Raw genomic sequence first — 26,544 nt, 5'->3', positions numbered from 1 at the left:
TTAAACATTGAACTTTAAAAGTCACTGGAACATTTGAGATCTCATTTATACTTCTTCAGACTGTAGGGAATTTTACTTGCCGGTTATCTGAACACATATTCCCTCATTTCTTGCTGTGAAAACATCCAAATAAAATTTTCTAAATGCTTTAGCAACAGCTAGAAAACCTCTGGTTTTCTTGGTTTCTCTATGGTTGTTGCATAATGGATTTTTTTTGTGACTAGAAAAACTAGTCACAAGCAAAGATGTACATATTGTTAGGCAATGGTTAGTAAATTACTAATAAGGCTCATAAATTTTTTTTCTTTGGTAGAATGGATTTTTCCCCCTCAAGTCATGCTATTTATTTGTGTTTGTGTGTTTGTGTTGTGTATGTAGTCAACACATAGAGAATGTTCCTTCTAAAAATAGAAGTTAAATCCATCCCACTTACCAAACTATTCCCTGAGCCCCAGAGCCAATAGGCTTTAGATTCTGGTAGCGCTTGAGAACTGTGAAGGTTGAGTCTCCCACTTCCACACTGTAGAACTGGTTGTCAACTTTGCTTTTGCTCATGTTGTAATGTTTGGCAATATATGACACATCCACTTGTTTATCGAATCCCTGTGAAAAAGAACAACAAAAACTTGAGACAAGAGAAAAACCAGAATGACAATGAGATACAGAAAAGCCTGTTCTTTCAATGATTACTAATACTTTGCATCTGTAATCATTATATAAACCTGCATTTAACACAGAAAAAAATATATATATTAGTCCATGTAAGATAACCTGGAGTAAAATATCTTAGAAAAAATGCAAAGAAAAATTCGTTTTCAATATTAAAACTATTTATGATAAAATATTCTTAGATCTGCATCATCTTTTCTGAAATGTTTCATTAAAACCATTTATTTATGCAGCAAACACCTACTGAACATATACTGGCCCCATAGACTATGTTAGGTATTTCAGAGGTGATCCCTGATCATCTGTTATAACAGCCATATAAGGAAGAATGAAAGAATGTATCTACATCCTTTTCTCAGAAAGAACTGAGATATAAAATAATGCATAGTTTTAATTAGGCAAATTTGAATTAAATAGTGTTGACTTCATTTGCTCTCAATAATACCAAAAATGCTACTGCATTAAACATTGAAAAATTTTAGTCACTAACACTGTTCTAAAATGCCACATGACAGCTTTTTTATTTATTGCCAGCTTAGATTTTAAGTATCTCAATTGCTATATCTTTTATCAATAAGAGAAGTTCTATTAATTATATTTAACAATTGAAGAAATTGCTATTTTAAATCATGATTTATGAATATATATATAAGTATCCATTATCCATGATTATTATTTACCCATAAATGATCTTACATTGCTTTTTATGACATTAAATAGTTTGGATTCTGTAGTGAGAAGGAACCTTACAGAATACTATCTAGCCTTTTCCTTGTGGCACACACTGGCGGATGTTTACCCAATAGTCATTCGTCTCTTTCTTGCTGATTTTGTTCAGGTTTTGAGCACTCACATGCTCTGTGGGTTCCTTCCCAGTTCCAGCACTTGAAAATTGAATACTCTAAACCAGTGGTTCTCTTTAGAGGTGACACTAACCCTTAGCAGGCATTTGGGAGACCTGTGGGCATGTTTTGGTGTGCGACAATAATAGAAGACGTGGCTTATTGACCAATGCTGGTTGTCCTGTAATGAGTGGGACATTCCCACACAATGAATAATTACATACTTACCTCTTTTTAGTATGTCAAAGCTTTAATTAATGAAAAACAAAGCAAAACTGGCTTTAATATTCTGAGCCCAGAATCCAAACTAAAGGTCTTTGTATGGTTTTAATATATACTGACCTCCAAAAATCTAATTCTCATATAATCTGAAAGAAGATTTAAACCTCCTTAAGCTCTGGACCTGTAGTTGGTAATAAAGTCATTTCTTTAGACATTTTTGGCATTTCATTTCTAATTTAAAAAATTGAAATGGGAGTACAAACTGATTTGCCCTGTATCCTCTTGGATGAGAGACAGGCAGCATTAGTAATGAGGAGAATACAATGGGGACTTTGTGGACAAGGGTGGCAAAACCTACGAATCTAGTACAAGAACCTTAAGACCCCAGATGGGCTTAAGAGCAGAACAGTTGTGACAGGCACCAGCCTATGACTGGGAGACATACGCTAGCAACAATCCAGTACAAATGCACACAGACCTCAAAGAACAGAGTGGGCTATAAGTTAGGAATCTAGGTTGTTTGGATGGAGACTGAAAATTCAGGTAATTCACAAATACAGTCATGAGAGATCTGAAATCCAGGAGGCAGTCTATGAAGTACAGAACAGGAAATTAAACAACACTATTAAGAATCAGGGCATTGTGAGCCCATTCATGGAGACTAAACAGGGTTTAGAATTTAGACAATGGCTGTGGACAATAGCAGAAACAAGAACATTATAACGATCTTTATTTCAACGACAGTATCAGGAACTGTTCTCTACACCATAGTCCATTTCTACGCTAGACTTTTTGATGTATCAGTAAACTAACCCTACTAAAGTCATTTTTTTCCCTTGGCAAGGAAAGGTAAAAAAGCAACTGGAGCTGGACTAACAAATGAATTTCATCTGTCAAGGTTAATTTGGTACAAAGTGCCCGACTTGCCATTTGTCATGTTCTGACCCTTCACATCCTGTACTACTCTAGTTTCTGACCACCCACAAAATTCTTAGCACACATTAGTCTCATCAAACCTAAGTAATCTATTTCCCTTTCCCCACATATTCTCTTCACCTCTGAAACATCGCTATTCCAACTGCATTGCATGTATGTAGTAATCATATGTAATGACCTTTATGTTCTAGACTTCTGGCACTGGAGATACAAAAAAAGATAAGTTCCCCATCTAGATGAAGGCAGTAAAATAAGCAAGTAGTTAAAATATGGAAAATATATTTTATAGCGGAATAAAGAAAAGATGTTAGGATCAAACAGGGAGTAGCAACTAATTGCCTGCATTCATTCATTATCATTAATTCATCCAACTACTATGTATAAAACAACCATGAATGCCAAGTCATGGTATAAAATTGGTAATGTTGGAAAGAGACTTGATTTGTGTTTTCTCTGGCAAACTATATGCCCAGTCCTCCCCTCTAACTGGTTCTCAGATGTGAGTGCGCATTTGGACTACCCGGGGAGCTTGATAAAATACAAATCACTGACATAACACCTTGGAGATTTGGATTCAGGTCATCAGCATAGGTCCTGAGGATCTGGAGATTACTAGGCAGTCCAGGTGATTCTGATTTGAGGATCTGAGGCTCTGACTTTGAGAAAGGCAGCATTAGAAAATCATTCTCACAGTGTGCTCCCTGGACCATCAGTATCAGCATCACCTGTAGACTTGTTAGAAATGAGACTGCTCACTCCCACCCCACACCTATTAAATCAGGAACTCTGGGGCCCAACACTCTGTTTTAATAAGGCTTCTAAGTATTCTGATGCATACTGAGAATCACACACTGGAGTGGAAGGACCGCCTGAAGCCTGTGAAACAGATCATACAGCTCTGCCTGAGATATTTGGAAAGTAAAACACTTATTATGCAGCAGAAATAATATTTCTGCTTCTGCATCAGGGAACACACACTTGGTGTCTTTACATATTGCCAAATTCCATTGTTCATGGCAAACACAAACTGGAAACCAGAGTCCTAGTTAGGACAAGGATTACCCTACATCTCAGATTCAAGTATTTGAAAGACACCCGCTGCTCCAGACTCAAGAACTAACGAAGTCTTGGTACTAAGGACAGGTCACCAGCTGGCCAAGTGCTATAATGGAGGATATCATTTCATCACAGCAATTGTTCACACACCTGAGAAGTACCCTGTAATTTTTCCCAGTGCATATCTGGAGCAGGACTTTTCATGTAATGGGGAAGTTATATACAGACTTGGTGGTAGTTTGGTAAAATGGTTAAAACAATCATAGAGCTTAGACTCAGAGCAAAATTTTAGCTACAAAAGTATTCCCAGTCAAAAAGAAACAAATAAATGCTATTCAAATGAAATACCTAATGCCCTGACACATTTTCTAAAATAAAAGCTACTCAGTGATTTTTTCATCCATTTGAAAGCATATAATTTCTCACAATAAGATTAAAAATCATCATTGTAAAATCTGTGAATTTACACACACACACACACACACACAGAATTTCCTTCCTCAATTTCCATGCAGTCTTATCATGACTATAAAGTCCAAATATAAACTTTTCTCTAAAAATGAGCCTATGAAAATATGCCATTAAGCACACTATGGAAAAATATTATCAATGCTGAAGAGATTTTTCACCAGTTATATGTTTTAGTATATTCCTATTCAGATCACAGAACTGATGATTTGAACCCAAGACAGGAAGAATCAGAAATTCGTATTGGGAAGGCATGACTGGCCAATAGTTTAAGGCAGGGGTTCTGAAGTTTTAATACGGATCAGAACTACCTGAGGAGCTTGTAAAACATAGATTGTTGAGTCCCTGAAAAGTTTCTGATTCAGTGGGACTAAGATAAGGCCAAGAGTCTGTATTTCTAACAAGTTCCACACTTCGAGAACCACTATTTTAGAGAATAGGAGACGTAAGAGATGTCACCATTCAAAAAAGGCTAGTTGGAGAGGCAAAAACTGGAGGAAATGCAGGTCAAACCAAGTAAACAAAGGATGTGGAAGTTAAAAATAATGCCATGATGACTTTCCTTGGTATCAGCATCTCTATAAGCAGGCCCAGATGTCATTTTCCCTGGGATGTGTTTTCCTATCTCACAATTACAAAAGAGTGTCCAGTCAATTTTCTCTCAATTATCTCATGAAAATAAACATTCCATCATCTATTTATATTAAATTTATACTAAAACATTTGGGAGGAATGTATGAAACTCACAGGTATTCATAAATGCTCGTCAAAATGAAACGTGTTTTTCCAGAGAAAAAATTAAGATGATTAAATTAATTATAAATCAGAAATGTTATATTAAAAATGAAAAACATCACAGTGGTGACTTTTGGAGATCAATACTGCTCAAAATAACTACAGGTTTAGAATAGTCTATTCTATCATTGATTCAAATTAATTTTAAAAGTAACTCATTCCCCTACTGAATATTAATCTTATATTTAAATGACTCAATGATTTATTTTATATTGACATAATAAATTTTTCTTTGAAAAAATTCAAAGCAAACTCATTTCCTCCCTGCCCCCCATCTGCCAAAAAAATTTTAAGCTAAATTCAAAGAAGGCTTTATTGCTGCTGGCAGTTTGATAGGCAGAGAGGAAATTTGAATATAATCTGTTCTGTGAAAAGACAGCATATTACACAGACCTATAAGAAAGGGCTTGTGTCATGATTCCTATCATCAGTTCAGGTGCTAGCCCATAGCTATGGAGTTTGAAAAGAAAAATGTCCCACATTACTGATCTTATCCTGCAGGTGTCCAAAGTTTTGATTGCATTTTTCTCGGATTTAATAACCTGTATTTCACTCCCTCCCCATTTTCATTTGTGCATGACTGGCCTGTGTTACTGCTAGTCAGTTCCTGAGCAGGAAACATTAAGGTTTGAGAATTTTTAGATGTTAAGTTTCCTTAGTTTCTCTTCAATAAAACTTTCAGTTTCAGCTGAAAAGAGCACCAAGCCTGGATTAGTTCTGCACTTAACACCTATGAAACCAAGTCATTTTATTCCTTCGTTCATTTATTATTTATATTCTGTGTGGTTTCAAAAAGGATTTGTACAGCTCACCATAAAAGATATAGAAACAATAAAACCATTAAATCCAGTTTTAAGAATAAATGTCAAATAAAGCAGGCTGAGAGATGACGGTTTTACCAGAAGACTTAAGTTTTGAACATCTACTGCCTTGAGCACAAAAGTTAGTGTCATGCTTCCAGCAAGCCAAAGGAAAAACATGACAACAACAAGACCACAGTGAGTGGCAAGTTTTGATTCATTAATTTCATAAAGTATACCATACAGTAGTTCATAGGAAAGGTAAAATTTCTCTAGCACTCAACCCCAGGAAAAAATATTCAGTAGTTCTTTATATAATAACCCTGGAATCAAACAACAGGCAGTAGATACAGTATTTTTTCATCAAAGACATAGATATATGTTTCATATGACTTATATGATATCAACTCTCAATAAGACAAGGGGAGAAAGAAAGGTGAACCAGCATTAGTCACTTACCTAGTAAAGGTGAACTTTGTATTCTGTTAAATACTATATTTAACACTAACAGCAGATGAGGAAAGTGGCATACAGAGCTGTTAATTGGCTCAAAGTCTTGGAACTATTGATTAACGGTACCAATTAATATGAATTAAAGTTTGTCCAACTCCAAAACATGTGTTCTTCTTTTACTAAACCATTCACTAGTTCAGCTAAAATAACTTAGAACAGTGATGTGGTTTTCTTATGATAAGGTGAGCTGTAGGAATATAGCTTGAGAGAGATGAGTGAATAACACATCCTTCTCTTTCATTTATCAATTGTCTCAGCCTGGAGTTTGAACATAACACTAAACAATTCAGGGTTGAAGTAGACAATCTTGTGTTGGTGATGGAAAGCTGGATTTTCAGAGCTGCCTAGAATTTGTTAAATGTTTATTGAGCACCTACTATATGCCAGGCACTATTGAAGATGTTATGGATGTAACACTGATCTAGCTCAACAGGATAGCCAAGATGAATTCGCTACAAAATGCATCTCCAGAAAATGAACTGATCAATCTGTTGGATATTATTTTAGTATTGTCGTTTGGATACTTAAAAGTATCTGCCAGAAGTGGTGATTCTGCTTTTGACACAAGTGATATTGAGCTCTTCAGTCTTACAGTTATGGCCAGCATGTTGAGTTGCTCTTGCCCCTCCAAGATTGTTATATAAAGTCAGCAGAAACAATGCTTGCTACTCTGTTTGTTATGGCAGAAAGGCATGTGTTCAATCCATTTAAAATCCGAATCAAATTATCTACATATTAGTTTTAAAGAGGGATATCTGAGAAAATCCTTAATGACATAAAGGATTAGATTTTGTTTTGTCCTGAGTATATTTTCCCCATTCAATTTCTTGAAGTGTTACTCTTCAAGGAGGATTACAGTGTGGAATCTACATCACTTTTATGTTAGTTGGCCCAGAGATGGTTACTCTGTGGAATCAATGGCCTATTATAAATCAGTAATGCAGTAAAAACTCTAAGGCTTAAGTTATGTTTAATCACAATTTTCAATTATGTGAAAAAGCACATAACAGTAATCAAGAGTAGAGCAGGCAGGCATGGCTTCTTCCTGCCTGTTCTTTATATATAAAGGAAGACAGCTAGTACTGTTTGAATACCTACTAAGCACCAAGCTAGTATTAGGACCAGATGCTGTGCTAGGTGTCTAATAAATCATTTCACGTAAGACTTAGTATTATCATTTTGCACTTGAGAAATCCTAGAGTGAGGATTTCAACAAAGGGTAAAAATTCAGCTTTTATCTAAGAATCCTTACTGTGAGGACTTGGGCAAGCTTTTTACAATCTTAGCCCTAGTGTCCTTATTTACGGAATGAGGGCAGTACATGCATATCTTGGAGAAATTGCGAGTTTTGTTCCAGATCACCACAATAAAGTGAGTCACATGAATTTTTTGGTTTCCTAGTGCATATGAAAGTTAGGCTTACACTATACTGTAGTCTGTTAAGTCTAAAAAAAAAATACATACCTTAACTTTAAAATATTTTATTGCTGAAAAATGCTAACCATAATGAGTCTCGAGCAAGTCATAATCTTTTAGCTGGTGGAAGCTCTTGCCTCAATGTTGATGCTGCTGACTGATAGGGTGGTGGTTGCTGAAGGTTGGTGAGGCTGTGGAAGTTTCTCAAAACAAGATAACAGTAAAGTTTGCCACATCGATTGACTTCCCTTTACGAATGATTTTTCTGTAGCATGCAAAACAGTTTGATGCATTTTACCCACAGTAAAACTTCTTTCAAAGTTGGAGTCAGTCCTCTCAAACCTTGCTGCTGCCTTATCAACTAAGTTTATGTTATATTCTAAATCCTTTGTTGCCATTTCAACAATCTTCACAGCATAATCACCAGGAGTAGTTTCCTTCTCAAGAAACTACTTTCTTTGTTCATCCATAAGAAGCAGCTCCTTATCTGTTAAAGTTTTATCATGAGAGTGCAGCAATTCAATCACATCTTCAAGCTCCACTTGTAATTCTAGTTCTCTTGCTATTTCCACCATATCTGCAGTTACTTCCTCAACTGAGGTCTTGAACCCTTCAAAGTTATCCATGAAGGTTAAAATCAACTTCTTCCAAACTCCTGTTAAATTGATATTTTGACCTCTTCCCTTGAATCACAAATTTTCTTAATGGCATCTAGAATGGTGAATCCTTTCCAGAAGGTTTTCAATCTACTTTGTTCAGATCCATCAGAGGAATCACTGTCTACGGCAGCTATGTCCTTACAAAATGTCTTAAATAATAAGACTTGAAACTGGATATTATTCCTTGATCCATGGACTGCAGAATGGATGTTGTGTTAGCAGGCATGAAAACAACATTAATTTCATCTCCATCAGAGCTCTTGGGTGACCAGGTGTATTGTCAATGAGGAGTAATATTTCAAAAGGAATCTTTTTTATGAACAGTAGGTCCCAACAGTGAGATTAAATTATTCAGTAAACCATATTGTAAACAGATGTGCTGTCATCTAGGTCTTGTTCCATCTTAGAGCACAAGTAGAGTAGATTTAGCATCATTCTTAAGGGCCCTAGAACTTTTGCAGTTGCAAATGAGCATTGGCTTCAACTTAAAGTTACCAGGTATATTAACCCCTAACAAGAGAGTCAGCCTGTCCTTTGAAGCTTTGAAGTCAGGCATTGACTTCTCCTCTTTAGCTATGAAAGTCCTAAATGGCATCCTCTTCTAATAGACGGCTGTTTCATCTATGTTGACAATCTGTTGTTCAGTATCACCACCTTTATTAATTATCTTAGCTAGATCTTCTGGATAACTTGCTGCAACTTCTACATCAGCACTTGCTGCTTCACCTTGCACTTTTATGTTAAGAAGATAGCTTCTTTTCATAAACCTCATGAACCAACCTCTGCTAGCTTCAAACTTTTCTTCTGTAGCTTCCTCATTTCTCTCAGCCTTCATAGAATTAGAGGGAGTTAGGGCCTTTCTCTGGATTAAGTTTTGCCTTAAGGGAATGTTGTAACTGGTTTGATCTTCTATCTAGACCACTAAAACTTTCTCCATATCAGCAATAAGGATGTTTTATTTTCTTATCATTTGTGTGTTCACTGGAGTAGTGATTTTAATTTCCTTCAAGAACTTTTCCTTTGTATTCAAAACTTGGCTAACTATTTGGCACAAGAGGCCTAGCTTTTGGCCTACAGCAGCTTTCAATGCCTTCCTCACTAAGCTTAATCATTTCTAGCTTTCAATTTAAAGTGAGAGACATACAACACTTCCTTTCACTTGAATACTTAGAGGGTATTGTAAGATTATTAGTTGGCCTAATTTCAATATTTTTATGTCTCAGGGAATAGGGAGGGACAAGGAGAGGGAGAGAGACAGGGGAACAGCCAGTCAGTGGAGCAGTCAGAACACACAACGTTTATCAGTTAAGGTCCTCATTTTAAATGGGCCCAGTTCATTGTGCCCCCCAAAATAATTACAATAGTAATATCAAATATCACCAATCACAGAATATAATAACAAATATAATAATAATTTAAAAGTTTGAAATACTGTGAGAATTACCAAAATGTGACACAGAGACACAAAATGAGCAAATGCTGTTAGAAAAATGGCACTAATACAGTTGCTCAATGCAGGGTGGCCACAAAACTTCAATTTGTAAAAAAAATAGTACCTGTGAAGTACTATAAAGTGAAGCACAATGCAACAAGGTATGCCTGTAATCTACTTCTTTTGATTAGTGGGAAAGTTAAATGTGATAATCTATGTAAAGCTCTTAGCATGGTATAAGCTTACAGGAAACTCTCAACAAAGCTGTTTGCTGTTGGGCTTCCCTGGTGGCACAGTGGTTAAGAATCTGCCTAGCAATGCAGGGGACACGGGTTCAAGTCCTGATCTGGGAGGATCCCACATGCCGTGGAGCAACTAAGCCTGTGCACCACAACTACGGAGCCTGCGCTCTAGAGCCCATGAGCCAAAACTACTGAAGCTCGTGTGCCTAGAGCCCGTGATCCCCAACAAGAGAAGCCACAGCAATGAGAAGCCCACGCACCACAACAAAGAGTAGCCCCGCTCACCGCAAATAGAGAAAGCCCGCGCACAACAATGAAGACCCAATGCAGCCAAAAATAAATAAATTTATTTTTAAAAAAAGTTGTTATTATTATTACTATTACTACTACTACAGTTATCATTATTATTGAGAGGTTAGATAACATTTAAAGACATAGCTAATTAGTAGTTTTAGAATGTTTTTAACCAAAAGTTGTCCTGGGCCATAGTGCCATCCCAAGACACTACGATACTGATATAAAATCAATGTATAACCAACAGGGTTCAGAATGGTCAGGTAATAAAATACTTTTCTGTGTTTTCATTTGTGGTGAAGACAGTTGCTCTGTGGGTACCCACATGCTCTACTACATTTCCCAGCTCCCTTGCAGTTCTGTTGGGGCCAAGTCACTGTATCTGGCCAGTGGACTACAGGAAGGATTGGCAGATATCATCTAAATGCAGAGGCATTTAAGAGGTGTGCCTCTACAATCCACCTCTTTCCACACTGTGATGCCTTAACTGGACATCACAAGATGGCAGTTCCTGAGTCACAAGATGACAGAAGACAAAATTCCTAAGTCACCAGATAGAGGAGAGTCCTTACCAACCTGTTCTAGACTTTGTATAACAGGAAATAAACTTTTGTTCTAATAAGTTACTGAGATTTGAGGTCTATCCATTATTGCAGTATGTTTTTCATTCAATAAGTTTGTTTTTTGTGGCCTTACAATGTGCCAAGCAATGTTCTAAGCACTGAGAACATAAAGCTCCTGTCCTCATGGAGCTTAATATTAAATTGTCCCTTACAGGATCAAAGTTAGAATGCTGGCTTCATTATCACAATGATCTAACTACTAAACTAATCACCTTGAATTCTATGTACACTTTTGATCTGCCTATCTGCAATTTGTCTATAATAAAGAAAAAAGGAGTATAAAATAGGCAATAATAAGAGGTATTATATAATCAAGATGGGACAAAATTTCCAGGTTAATAAATAATAGTTAATTTTTAAAAAATACTTTCTCAGGGTAGGAGCAAAAGTTTGTTTCATCATAAGGAGAATAAAAATTCATTTAAGAATCAAAATGTTTAAAGTGAGTTATCTGGATTTCACTGACTTATCTCTAAAATAAGCCTTTGTTTTTTTGGAAGGGAAAATTGAAGTTTAGCAAATGCTACATTTAAGAATATGGAACATCAGACCTTCAAGATGGTGGCAGAGTAAGATGTGGATATCACCTTCCTCCCTACGAATACATCAAAAATACATCTACATGTGGAACAACTCCTACAGAACACCTACTGAATGCTGGCAGACGATCTCAGACTTCCCAAAAGGCAAGAAAATCTCCATGTACCTGGGTAGGGCAAAAGAAAAAAGAAAAAACAGAGACAAAAGAATAGGGATGGGACCCGTACCTCTGTGTGGGAGCTGTGAAGGAGGAAAAGTTTCCATACATTAGGAAGCCCCTTCACTGGTGGAGACGGTGGGTGTGTCGGGGGGGAAGTTTTGGAGCCATGGAGGAGAGCGCAGCAACAGGGGTGCAGAGGGCAAAGCAGAGAGATTCCTGCACAGAGGATTGGTGGCGACCAGCACTCACCAGCCTGAGATGCTTGTCTGCTCACCCACCGGGGCAGGTGGGGGCCTGAGAGCTGAGGCTTGGGCTTTGGAGGTCAGACCCCAGGGAGAGGACTGGGGTTGTCTGTATGAAGACAGACTGAAGGGGGCTAGTGCACCTCAGCTAGCCAGGAAAGAGTCCAGGAAAAAGTCTGGACCTGCCAGAGAGGCAAGAGACCTTTGTTTTGGGGTGTGTGAGGAGAGGGGATTCCTTCCCAGTGTGCCCACAGAAAGCAGAGCACTGCCTAAGCAAGCTCCAGAGACAGGCATGAGCCGCAGCTATCAGTTCAGACCCCAGAGAGGGGCATGAACTGCTAATGCTGTGGCTGCTGCCACCAAGAATCTTGTGTGCAAGAGCAGGTCACTATCCACACCACCCCGGGAGCGTGTGCAGCACAACACTGCCAGGGCCCCAAGATCCAGGGACAACTTCCCTGGGAGAACACACGGCGCACCTCAGGCCATTGCAATGTCATGCCGGCCTCTGCCGCCACAGCTCACCCCGCATTCCAATTATGACTATCATACTCCTCCCTCCCCCTAGCCTCAGTGAGCAAGAGAGCCCTAAATAGCCGCTGCTTTAACCCCCTCCTGAATGGGCAGGGAACAGACGCCTGAGGGAGACCTACTTGCAGAGGTGAGGCCAAAACCAAAGCTGAACCCCAGGAGCTGTGTGAACAAAGAAGAGAAAGGGATTTTTCTCCCAGTAGCCTCAGGAGCAGCAGATTAAATCCCCACAGTTAACTTGATAAACCCTGAATCTGAAGGATACCTGAATAAACAATGAATGTTCCCAAAAGTGAGGCAGTGGACTTTGGGAGCAACTGTAGACTTGGGGATTGCCTTCTGCATCTAATTTGTTTCTGGTTTTATTTTTATCTTAGTATACTATTTAGTGTTTATTATCATTGGTGGATTTGCTTATAGGTTTTGTTGCACTCTTCCTTTTTTTTTAATATACATATTTTTTCCTTTTCCTCTTTTTGTGAGTGTGTATGTGTATGCTTCTTTGTGTGATTTTGTCTGTACAGGTTTGCTTTTACCATTTCTACTAGGGTTCTGTCTGTTTGTTTTTTGTTTTTGTTCTTCTGTTTTTCTCTCTTCCTTTTCTTCTGAGCTGTGGGGCTGGCAGGGTCTTGGTGCTCCAACCAGGGGTCAGGCCTGAGCCTTCATGGTGGGAAGACCAAGTCCAGGACATTGGACCACAAGAAACTTCCCGGCCCCACATAATATCAACTGGCAAGAGCTCTCCCAGAGATCTTCGTCTCAACACTAAGACCCAGCTCCATCCAATGGCCAGCAAGCTCCAGTGTTGGACACCCAATGTCAAATAACTAGTAAGACAGGAACACAACCCCACCCATTAGCAGAGAGGCTGCCTAAAGTCATACTAAGTTCACAGACACTGCAAAACACGCCACCAGATGCAGCCCTGTCCACCAGAAGGACAAGATACACACCACCCACCAGAACACAGGCACCAGTCCCCTCCACCAGGAAGCCTACATAACACACTGAACCAACATCACCCACTGGGGGCAGACACCAAATACAATGGGAATGACGAACCTGCAGCCTGTGGAAAGGAACCCTCAAACACAGTAAGTTAAACAGAATGAGAAAACAGAGAAATATGTATGAGATGAGGAGCAAGGTAAAAACCCACCAGACCAAACAAATGAAGAGGAAATAAGCAGTCTACCTGAAAAAGAATTCAGAGTAATGATAGTAAAGATGATCCAAAATCTCAGAAATAGAATGGAGAAAATACAAGATTTAACAAGAGAATTCTAGATTTAACAAGAATCTAGAAGAAATAAAGAGCAAACAAACAATGATGAAAAACAATAAATGAAATTAAAAATACTCTAGAAGGAATCAATAGCAGACTAACTGAGGCAGAAGAAAGGATAAGTGACCTGGAAGATAAAATAGTGGAAATAACTGCCGCAGAGCAGAATAAAGAAAAAAGAATGAAAAGAATTGAGGACAGTCTCAGAGACCTCTGGGACAACATTAAACACACCAATGTTTGAATTATAGGGGTCCCAGAAGAAGAAGAGAAAAAGAAAGGGTCTGAGAAAATACTTGAAGAAATTATAGTTGAAAACTTCCCTAACATGGGAAAGGAAACAGTCAATCAAGTCCAGGAAGCTCAGAGAGTCCCATACAGGATAAATTCAAGGAGGAACATGCCAAGACACATATTAATCAAACTATCAGAAATTAAATACAAAGAACAAATATTAAAAGCAGAAAGGGAATAGCAACAAATAACATACAAGGGGATCCCCATAAGGTTAACAGCTGATCTTTCAGCAGAAACTCTACAAGCCAGAAGGGAGTGCTAGGACATATTTAAAGTGACAAAAGGGAAAAACCTACAACCAAGATTACTCTAACCAGCAAGGATCTCATTCAGATTCTATGGAGAAATTAAAACCTTTACAAACAAACAAAAGTTAAGAGAATACAGCACCACCAAACCAGCTTTACAACAAATGCTAAAGGAACTTCTCTAGGCAGGAAACACAAGAGAAGGAAAAGACCTACAATAACAAACCCAAAACAATTAAGAAAATGGGAATAAGTCATACATATCGATAATTACCTTAAATGTAAATGGATTAAATGCTCCAACCAAAAGACATAGAAGGGCTGAATGGATACAAAAACAAGACCCATATGTACGCTGTCTACAAGAGACCCACTTCAGACCTAGGGACACATATAGACTGAAAGTGAGGGGATGGGAAAAGATATTCCATGCAAATGGAAATCAAAAGAAAGCTGGAGTAGCAATTCTCAAATCAGATAAAATGGACTTTAAAATAAAGACTATTACATGAGACAAAGAAAGACACTACATAAAGATCAAGGGATCAATCCAAGAAGAAGATATAACAATTGTAAATATTTATACACCCAAAATAGGAGCACCTCAGTACACAAGGCAAATGCTAACAGCCACAAAAGGGGAAATCGACAGTAACAGAATCATAGTATAGGACTTTAACACCCCACTTTCACCAATGGACAGATCATCCAAAATGAAAATAAACAAGGAAACACAAGCTTTAAAAGACACATTAGAACAGATAGACTTAATTGATAGTTATAGGACATTCCATCCAAAAACAACAGAATACACTTTCTTCTCAGGTGCTCGTGGAACACTCTCCAGGGTAGATCATATCTTGGGTCACAAATCAAGCCTTGGTAAATTTAAGAAAATTGAAATCATATGAAGTATCTTTTCTGACCACAAAGCTATGAGACTAGATATCAATTACAGGAAAAAATCTGTAAAAAACATGGAGGCTAAACAATACGCTACTAAATAACCAAGAGATCACTGAAGAAATCAAAGAGGAAATCAAAAAATGCCTAGAAACAAATGACAATGAAAACACGGCAACCCTAAACCTATGCGATTCAGCAAAAGCAGTTCTAAGAGGGAAGTTTAGAGCAATACAATCTTACCGCAAGAAACAAGAAAAATCTCAAACAAACAACCTAACTTTACACCTAAAACAATTAGAGAAAGAAGAACAAAAAAACCCCAAAGTTAGCAGAAGGAAAGAAATCATAAAAATCAGATCAGAAATAAATGAAAAAGAAATAAAGGAAACAATAATAAAGATCAATAAAACTAAAAGCTGGTTCATTGAGAAGATAAACAAAATTGATCAACCATTAGCAAGACTCATCAAGAAAAAAAGAGAGAAGACTCAAATCAATAGAATTAGAAATGAAAAAGGAGAAGTAACAACTGACACTGCAGAAATACAAAGGATCATGAGAGATTACTACATGAAACTATATGTCAATAAAATGGACAACCTGAAAGAAATGGACAATTTCTTAGAAATGCACAACCTTCTGAGACTGAACCAGGAAGAAATAAAAAATATAAACAGGCCAATCACAAGCACTGAAATTGAAACTGAGATTAAAACCTTCCAACAGGAGGAGGAGAGAAGATGGCGGAAGAGTAAGACGCGGAGATCACTTTCCTTCCCACAGATACAGTAGAAATACATCTACACGTGGAACTGCTCCTACAGAAAACCCACTGAGCGCTGACAGAAAACGTCCGACCTCTAAACAGGCAAGAAACTCCCCCCGTACTTGGGTAGGGCAAAAGAAAAAAGAAATAACAGAGACAAAAGAATAGGGACGGCACCTGCACCAGTGGGAGGGAGCCGTGAAGGAGGAAAGATTTCCACGCACTAGGAAGCCCCTTCGCGGGCAGAGACTGCGGGTGGCAGAGGGGGGAAGCTTCGGAGCCACGGAAGAGAGCGCAGCCACAGGGGTGTGGAGGGCAAAGCGGAGAGATTCCCGCACTTCCCGCACGGAGGCTCGGCACTGACCAGCACTCACCAGCCCGAGAGGCTTGTCTGCTCACCCGCCGGGGCGAGCGGGGCTGGGAACTGAGGCTTGGGCTTTGATCGGATCGCAGGGAGAGGACTGGTGTTGTCGGCGTGAACACAGCCTGAAGGGGTTAGTGCACCACAGCTAGCCAGGTGGGAGTCCGGGAAAAAGTCTGCAGCTGCCGAAGAGGCAAGAGACTTTTTCTTCCCTCTTTGTTTCCTGGTGCGCGAGGAGAGGGGATTCAGAGTGCCGCCTAAACGAACTCCAGAGACGGGCGCGAGCCGCGGCTAACAGCGCGGATCCCACAGCAACAGGGGCGCAGAGGGAAAAACGGAGAGACTCCCGCACAGAGGCTCGGCGCCGAGCAGCGCTCACCAGCCCGAGAGGCTTGTCTGCTCCCCCGCCGGGGCGGGCGGGGCTGGGAGCGGAGGCTTGGCTTCGGTCGGATCGCAGGGAGAGGACTGGGGTTGGCGGCGTGAACACAGCCTGAAGGGGTTAGCGCACCACAGCTGGCTGGTAGGGAGTCCGGGAAAAAGTCTGCAGCTGCCGAAGAGGCAAGAGACTTTTTCTTGCCTCTTTGTTTCACAGCGCGCAGGGAGAGGGGATTCAGAGCGCCGCCTAAACAAGCTACACAGACAGGCGCGAGCTGCAGCGATCAGCGTGGGCCCCAGAGACGGGAGTGAGACGCTGGGGCTGCTGCTGCCGCCACCAAGAAGCCTGTGTGCGAGCACAGGTCACTCTCCACACCACCCCTCCTGGGAGCCTGTACAGCCCGCCACCGCCAGGCTCCCGTGATCCGGGGACAAGTTCCCCGGGAGAACGCATGGCACGCCTCAGGCCGCTGCAATGTTACGCTGGCCTCTGACGCCACAGGCTCGCCCCGCCTCCTCTGTACCCCTCCCTCCCCACGGCCTGGGTGAGCCAGAACCCCCGAAGCAGCTGCTCCTTTAACCCCATCCTGTCTGGGCGGGGAATAGACGCCCTCAGGTGACCTACACGCAGAGGCGGGTCCAAATCCAAAGCTGATCCCCAGGAGCTGTGCGAACAGAGAAGAGAAGGGGAAATCTCTCCCAGCAGCCTCAGAAGCAGCGGATTAAAACTCCACAAACAACTTGATGTGCCTGCATCTGTTGAATACCTGAATAGACAACGAATCATCCAAAATTCAGGAGGTGGACTTTGGGAGCAGGATATATTAATTTTTCCCCTTTTCCTTTTTTTTGTGAGTGTATATGTATATGCTTCTGGGTGAGATTTTGTCTGTATAGCTCTGCTTTATAATAGCTTTATTTTACTTCACTATATTATAGTCTCTTTCTTTCTTTCTATTTTTTCTCCCTTTTACTCTGAGCCGTGTGGACGAAAGGCTCTTGGTGCTCCAGCCAGGCATCAGGGCCGTGCCTCTGAGGTGGGAGAGCCAACTTCAGGACACTGGTCCACAAGAGACCTCCCATCTCCACGTAATACCAAATGGCGAAAATCTCCATCAGAGATCTCCATCTCAGCATCAAGACCCAGCTTCACTCAACGACCAGCAAGCTACAGTGCTGGACACCCTATGCCAAACAACTAGCAAGACAGGAACACAGCCCCATCCATTAGCAGAGAGGCTGCCTAAAATCATAATAAGGCCACAGACACCCCAAAATACACCACCAGACGTGGACCTGCCCACCAGAAAGACAAGATCCAGCCTCATCCACCAGAACTCAGGCACTAGTTCCCTCCACCAGGAAGCCTACACAACCCACTGCACCAACCTTAGCCACTGGGGACAGATACCAAAAACAACGGGAACTATGAACCTGCAGCCTGTGAAAAGGAGACCCCAAACACAGTAAGATAAGCACAATGAGACGACAGAAAAACACACAGCAGATGAAGGAGCAGGGTCAAAACACGCCAGATTTAACAAATGAAGAGGAAATAGGTAGTCTACCTGAAAAAGAATTCAGAATAATGATAGTAAGGATGATCCAAAATCTTGGAAATAGAATAGACAAAATGCAAGAAACATTTAACAAGGATGTAGAAGAACTAAAGAGGAACCAAGCAATGATGAAAAACACAATAAATGAAATTAAAAATACTCTAGATGGGATCAATAGCAGAATAACTGAGGCAGAAGAAAGGATAAGTGACCTGGAAGATAAAATGGTGGAAATAATTACTGCAGAGCAGGATAAAGAAAAAAGAATGAAAAGAACTGAGGACAGTCTCAGAGACCTCTGGGACAACATTAAACACACCAACATTCGAATTATAGGGGTCCCAGAAGAAGAAGAGAAAAAGAAAGGGACTGAGAAAATATTTGAAGAGATTATAGTTGAAAACTTCCCTAATATGGGAAAGGAAATAGTTAATCAAGTCCTGGAAGCACAGAGAGTCCCATACAGGATAAACCCAAGGAGAAACACGCCAAGACACATATTAATCAAACTGTCAAAAATTAAATATAAGGAAAACATATTAAAGGCAGCAAGGGAAAAACAGCAAATAACACACAAGGGAATCCCCATAAGGTTAACATCTGATCTTTCAGCAGAAACTCTGCAAGCCAGAAGGGAGTGGCAGGATATACTTAAAGTGATGAAGGAGAAAAACCTACAACCAAGATTACTCTACCCAGCAAGGATCTCATTCAGATGTGATGGAGAAATTAAAACCTTTACAGACAAGCAAAAGCTGAGAGAGTTCAGCACCACCAAACCAGCTTTACAACAAATGCTAAGGGAACTTCTCTAGGCAAGAAACACAAAAGAAGGAAAACACCTACAATAACAAACCCAAAACATTTAAGAAAATGGGAATAGGAACATACATATCGATAATTACCTTGAATGTAAATGGATTAAATGCTCCCACCAAAAGACACAGGCTGGTTGAATGGATACAAAAACAAGACCCATATATATGCTGTCTACAAGAGACCGACTTCAGACCTAGAGACACATACAGACTGAAAGTGAGGGGATGGAAAAAGATATTCCATGCAAATGGAAATCAAAAGAAAGCTGGAGTAGCAATTCTCATATCAGACAAAATAGACTTTAAAATAAAGACTATTACAAGAGACAAAGAAGGACACTATATAATGATCAAGGGATCAATCCAAGAGGAAGGTATAACAATTGTAAATATCTATGCACCCAACATAGGAGCACCTCAATACATAAGGCAAATACTAACAGCCATAAAAGGGGAAATCGACAGCAACACAATCATAGTAGGGGACTTTAACACCCCACTTTCACCAATGGACAGATCATCCTAAATGAAAATAAAGAAAGAAACACAAGCTTTAAATGATACATTAAACAAGATGGACTTAATTGATATTTATAGGACATTCCACCCAAAAACAACAGAATACACATTTTTCTCAAGTGCTCATGGAACATTCTCCAGGATAGATCATATCTTGGGTCACAAATCAAGCCTTGGTAAATTTAAGAAAATTGAAATCGTATCAAGTATCTTTTCCGACCACAACGCTATGAGACTAGATATCAATTACAGGAAAAGATCTGTAAAAAATACAAACACATGGAGGCTACACAATACACTGCTTAATAACGAAGTGATCACTGAAGAAATCAAAGGGGAAATCAAAAAATACCTAGAAACAAATGACAATGGAGATACGACGACCCAAAACCTATGGGACGCAGCAAAAGCACTGCTAAGAGGGAAGTTTAGAGCAATACAAGCCTACCTCAAGAAACAGGAAACATCTCGAATAAACAACCTAACCTTGCACCTAAAGCAATTAGAGAAAGAAGAACAAAAAAACCGCAAAGCCAGCAGAAGGAAAGAAATTATAAAGATCAGGTCAGAAATAAATGAAAAAGAAATGAAGGAAACAATAGCAAAAATCAATGAAACTAAAAGCTGGTTCTTTGAGAAGATAAACAAAATTGATAAACCATTAGCCAGACTCATCAAGAGAAAAAGGGAGAAGACTCAAATCAATAGAATTAGAAATGAAAAAGGAGAAGTAACCACTGACACTGCAGAAATACAAAAGATCATGAGAGATTACTACAAGCAACTCTACGTCAATAAAATGGACAACCTGGAAGAAATGGACAGATTCTTAGAAATGCACAACCTGCCAAGACTGAACCAGGAAGAAATAGAAAATATGAACAGACCAATCACAAGCACTGAAAATGAAACTGTGATTAAAAACCTTCCAACAAACAAAAGCCCAGGACCAGATGGCTTCACAGGTGAATTCTATCAAACATTTAGAGAAGAGCTAACACCTATCCTTCTCAAACTCTTACAAAATATAGCAGAGGGAGGAACACTCCCAAACTCATTCTACGAGGCCACCATCACCCTGATACCAAAACCAGACAAAGATGCCACAAAGAAAGAAAACTACAGGCCAATATCACTGATGAACATAGATGCAAAAATCCTCAACAAAATACTAGCAAACAGAATCCAACAGCACATTAAAAGGATCATACACCATGATCAAGTGGGGTTTACCCCAGGAATGCAAGGATTCTTCAATATACGCAAATCAATCAATGTGATACACCATATTAACAAATTGAAGGAGAAAAACCATATGATCACCTCAATAGTTGCAGAGAAAGCTTTTGACAAAATTCAACACCCATTTATGATAAAAGCCCTGCAGAAAGTAGGCATAGAGGGAACTTTCCTCAACATAATAAAGGCCATATATGACAAACCCACAGCCAACATTGTCCTCAATGGTGAAAAACTGAAACCATTTCCACTAAGATCAGGAACAAGACAAGGTTGCCCACTCTCACCACTATTATTCAACATAGTTTTGGAAGTGTTAGCCACAGCAATCAGAGAAGAAAAAGAAATAAAAGGAATCCAAATCGGAAAAGAAGAAGTAAAGCTGTCACTATTTGCAGATGACATGATACTATACATAGAGAATCCTAAAGATGCTACCAGAAAACTCCTAGAGCTAATCAATGAATTTGGTAAAGTTGCAGGATACAAAATTAATGCACAGAAATCTCTTGCATTCCTATACACTAATGATGAAAAATCTGAAAGTGAAATTAAGAAAACACTCCCGTTTACCATTGCAACAAAAAGAATAAAATATCTAGGAATAAACCTACCTAAGGAGACAAAAGACCTGTATGCAGAAAATTATAAGACACTGATGAAAGAAATTAAAGATGATACAAATAGATGGAGAGATATACCATGTTTCTGGATTGGAAGAATCAACATTGTAAAAATGACTCTACTACCCAAAGCAATCTACAGATTCAATGCAATCCCTATCAAACTACCACTGGCAGTTTTCACAGAACTAGAACGAAAAAGTTCACAATTTGTATGGAAACACAAAAGACCCCGAATAGCCAAAGCAATCTTGAGAACGAAAAATGGAGCTGGGGGAATCAGGCTCCCTGACTTCAGACTATATTACAAAGCTACAGTAATCAAGACAGTTTGGTACTGGCACAAAAACAGAAATATAGATCAATGGAACAGGATAGAAAGCCCAGAGATAAACCCACACACATATGGTCACCTTATCTTTGATAAAGGAGGCAAGAATATACAGTGGAGAAAAGACAGCCTCTTCAATAAGTGGTACTGGGAAAATTGGACAGATACATGTAAAAGTATGAAATTAGAACACTCCCTGACACCATGCACAAAAATAAACTCAAAATGGATTAAAGACCTAAATATAAGGCCAGACACTATCAAACACTTAGAGGAAAACATAGGCAGAACACTCTATGACATACATCACAGCAAGATTCTTTTTGACCCAGCTCCCAGAGAAATGGAAATAAGAACAGAAATAAACAAATGGGACCTAATGAAACTTCAAAGCTTTTGCACAGCAAAGGAGACCATAAACAAGACCAAAAGACAACCCTCAGAATGGGAGAAAATATTTGCAAATGAAGCAACTGACAAAGGATTAATCTCCAAGATTTACAAGCAGCTCATGCAGCTCAATAACAAAAAAACGAACAACCCAATCCAAAAATGGGCAGAAGACCTAAATAGACATTTCTCCAAAGAAGATATACAGATTGCCAACAGACACATGAAAGAATTCTCAACATCATTAATCATTAGAGAAATGCAAATCAAAACTACAATGAGATATCATCTCACACCGATCAGAATGGCCATCATGAAAAAATCTAGAAACAAAAAATGCTGGAGAGGGTGTGGAGGAAAGGGAACACTCTTGCACTGTTGGTGGGAATGTAAATTGATACAGCCACTATGGAGAACAGTATGGAGGTTCCTTAAAAAACTACAAATAGAACTACCATACGACCCAGCAATCCCACTACTGGGCATATACCCTGAGAAAACCATAGTTCAAAAAGAGTCATGTACCAAAATGTTCATTGCAGCTCTATTTACAATAGCCAGGACATGGAAGCAACCTACATGTCCATCGACAGATGAATGGATAAAGAAGATGTGGCACATATATACAATGGAATATTACTCAGCCATAAAAAGAAATGAAATGGAGGTATTTGTAATGAGGTGGATGGAGTTAGCATCTGTCATACAGAGTGAAGTAAGTCAGAAAGAGAAAAACAAATACAGTATGCTAACACATATATACGGAATCTAAGGGAAAAAAAAAAAAAAGCCATGAAGAACCTAGTGGCAAGACGGGAATAAAGACACAGACCTACTAGAGAATGGACTTGAGGATATGGGGAGGGGGTGGGGTGAGATGTGACAGGGTAAGAGAGTGTCATGGACATATATACACTACCAAATGTAAAATAGATAGCTAGTGGGAAGCAGCCGCATAGCACAGGGAGATCAGCTCGGTGCTTTGTGACCACCTAGAGGGGTGGGATGGGGAGGGTGGGAGGGAGGGAGATGCAAGAGGGAAGAGATATGGGAACATATTGTATGTGTATAACTGATTCACTTTGTTATAAAGCAGAAGCTAACGCACCATTGTAAGGCAATTATACTTCAATAAAGATGTTTAAAAAAATAAAATAAAATAAAATAAAATAAAATAAAATAAAATAAAATAAAATAAAAAAAACAACAAAAAAAAAACCTTCCAACAAAAAAAAGGCCACGGACCAGATGGCTTCACAGGCAAATTCTATCAAACATTTAGAGAAGAGCTAACACCTATCCTTCTCAAACTCTTACAAAATATAGCAGAGGGAAGAACACTCTAAATTCATTCTATGAGGCCACCGTCACCCTGATACCAAAACCAGACAAAGATGCCACAAAGAAAGAAAATTACAGACCAATATCACTGATGAATACAGATACAAAAATCCTCAACAAAATACTAGCAAACAGAATCCAACAGCACATTAAAAGGATCATACACCATGATCAAGTGGGGTTTATTCCAGGAATGCAAGGATTCTTCAATATACGCAAATCAATCAATGTGCTACACCATATTAACAAACTGAAGGATAAAAACCATATGATCATCTCAATAGATGCAGAAAAAGCTTTTGACAAAATTGAACACCCATTTATGATAAAAACCCTCCAGAAAGTAGGCACAGAGGGAACTTACCTCAACATAATAAAGGCCATATATGACAAACCCACAGCCAACATCGTCCCAATGGTGAAAACATGAAACCATTTCCACTAAGATCAGGAACAAGACAAGGTTGCCCACTCTCACCACTATTATTCAACATTGTTTTGCAAGTTTTAGCCACAGCAATCAGAGAAGAAAAATAAATAAAAGGAATCCAAATCGGAAAAGAAGAAGTAAAACCGTCACTGTTTGCAGATGACATGATAGTATATAGAGAGAATCCTAAAGATGCCACCAGAAAACTACTAGAGCTAATCAATGAATTTGGTAAAGTAGCAGGATACAAAATTAATGCACAGAAATCTCTAGCATTCCTATTCACGAATGATGAAATATCTGAAAGTGAAATTAAGGAAACACTCCCATTTACCATTGCAACAAAAAGAATAAAATACCTAGGAATAAACCTACCTAGGGAGACAAAGACCTGTATGCAGAAAACTGTAAGACACTGATGAAAGAAATTAAAGATGATACAAACAGATGGAGAGATATACCATGATCTTGGATTGGAAGCATCAACATTGTGAAAATGACTCTACTACCCAAAGCAATCTACAGATTCAATGCAATCTCTATCAAACTACCATTGACGTTTTTCACAGAATTAGAAGAAAAAAGTTCACAATTTGTATGGAAACACAAAAGACACCAAATAGCCAAAGCAATCTTGAGAAAGGAAAATGGAGCTGGAGGAATCAGGCTCCCTGACTTCAGACTATACTACAAAGTGACAGTAATCAAGACAGTATGGCACTGGCACAAAAACAGAAGTATAGATCAATGGAAGAGGATAGAAATCCCAGAGATAAACCCATGCACATACAGTCACCTTATCTTTGATAAAAGAGGCAAGAATATATAATGGAGAAAAGACAGCCTCTTCAATAAGCGGTGCTGGGAAAACTGGACAGGTACATGTAAAAGAATGTAATTAGAACACTCCCTAACTCCATAGACAAAAATAAACTCAAAATGGATTAAAGACCTAAATGTAAGGCCAGACACTATAAAATTCTTTGAGGAAAACATAGGCAAACACTCTATGACATAAATCACAGCAGGATCCTTTTTGACCCACCTCTTAAGAAATGGAAATAAAAACAAAAATAAACAAATGGGACCTAATGAAACTTAAAAGCTTTTGCACAGCAAAGGAAACCATAAACAAAACGAAAAGACAGCCCTCAGAATGGGAGAAAATATTTGCAAATGAAGCAACCGACATAGGATTAATCTCCAAAATTTACAAGCAGTTCATGCAGCTCAATATCAAAAAAACAAACAACCCAATCCAAAAATGGGTGGAAGACCTCAATAGACATTTTTCCAAAGAAGATATACAGATTGCCTACAAACACATGAAAAGATGCTCAGCATCACTAATCATTAGAGAAATGCAAATCAAAACCACAATGTGGTATCACCTCACACCACTCTGAATGGCCATCATGAAAAAATCTAGAAACAGTAAATGCTGGAGAGGGTGTGGATAAAAGGGAACCCTCTTGCATTGTTGGTGGGAATGTAAATTGGTACAGCCACTATGGAGAACAGTATGGAGGTTCCTTAAAAAACTAAAAATAGAACTACCATACGACCCAGCGATCCCACTACTGGGCATATACCTTGAGAAAACCATAATTCAAAAAGCGTTATGTACCCCAATGTTCATTGCAGCAGTATTTACAATAGCCAGAACATGGAAACATCCTAAGTGCCCATTGACAGATGAATGGATAAAGAAGATGTGGCACATATATACAATGGAATATTATTTGGCCATAAAAAGAAATGAAATTGAGTTATTTGTAGTGAGGGGGATGGACTTGGAGTCTATCATACAGAGTGAAGTAAGTCAGAAAGATAAAAACAAATACCGTATGCTAACACATATATATGGAATCTAAAAAAAAAAAAAAAAAAGGTTCTGATGAACCTAGGGGCAGGGTAGGAATAAAGACACAGAGGTAGAGGATGGAATTGTGGACATGCGGAGGGGTTAGGGTAAGTTAGGACAAAGTGAAAGAGTAGCATTGACATATATACGCTACCAAATGTAAAATAGATACCTAGTGGGAAGCAGCTGCATAGCACAGGAAGATCAGCTCGGTGCTTTGTGACCACCTGGAGGAGTGGGATGGGAGGGTGGGAGGGAGGTGCAAAAGGGAGGAGATATGGGGATATATGTATACATATAGCTGATTCACTTGGTTATACAGCAGAAACTAACACAACATTGTAAAGCAATTATACACCAGTAAAGATGTTAAAAAAAATAAATAAATCTCTGAATCAAAGAGGAACTAAAATATACATTATTTTTTAAAAAAATATGGAACATTAAAGTCCTATTTTCATTTATACAATAAAGAATATTATTCTTAAATCCTGTATGATATTATTATCGTTCTTTCATTGCACAATTATAAAAAGATCTAATTTATGCCTAATTTTAGTAATTACACATTCTCCAACGTCTTGGTTTTCTTCTTCTTAAATATGCATTTTGTAACTACCTTGACTTTTTTTAGAACGAGTTAGAGATGTGTCGAGTAAACAGCCAGATAAGTATTCACCTTTAGAGAGGTGAATAATAGAAGAGTTGAACGACACATTCCTGATTAGTACTGGTTTTAGAACTCAGAACAT

At 38.9% G+C, this 26,544-nt stretch overlaps 1 protein-coding gene across 3 annotated transcripts in view; it reads right to left on the bottom strand.

Moving 5' to 3' along the window:
• MAPK10 (mitogen-activated protein kinase 10) overlaps positions 1-26,544 on the bottom strand; it is a 181,594-nt gene that overhangs the window by 133,959 nt on the left and 21,091 nt on the right. For 2 of the 3 annotated variants that reach the window (XM_059923980.1, XM_059923981.1), the window contains one exon: positions 434-603. In XM_059923980.1, coding sequence (XP_059779963.1) covers positions 434-603 — 170 coding nt within the window. Of the gene's footprint in view, positions 1-433; positions 604-26,544 lie in introns of those variants that run through there. The other variant, XM_059923982.1, reaches the window with a different exon arrangement.

The sequence above is a fragment of the Balaenoptera ricei genome, chromosome 5 (assembly GCF_028023285.1).
Source record: "Balaenoptera ricei isolate mBalRic1 chromosome 5, mBalRic1.hap2, whole genome shotgun sequence".
Classification (NCBI taxonomy): Eukaryota; Metazoa; Chordata; class Mammalia; order Artiodactyla; family Balaenopteridae; genus Balaenoptera; species Balaenoptera ricei.
Note: the sequence above shows the minus strand (reverse complement) of the source record. Positions and strands in the feature narration are given on the sequence as shown.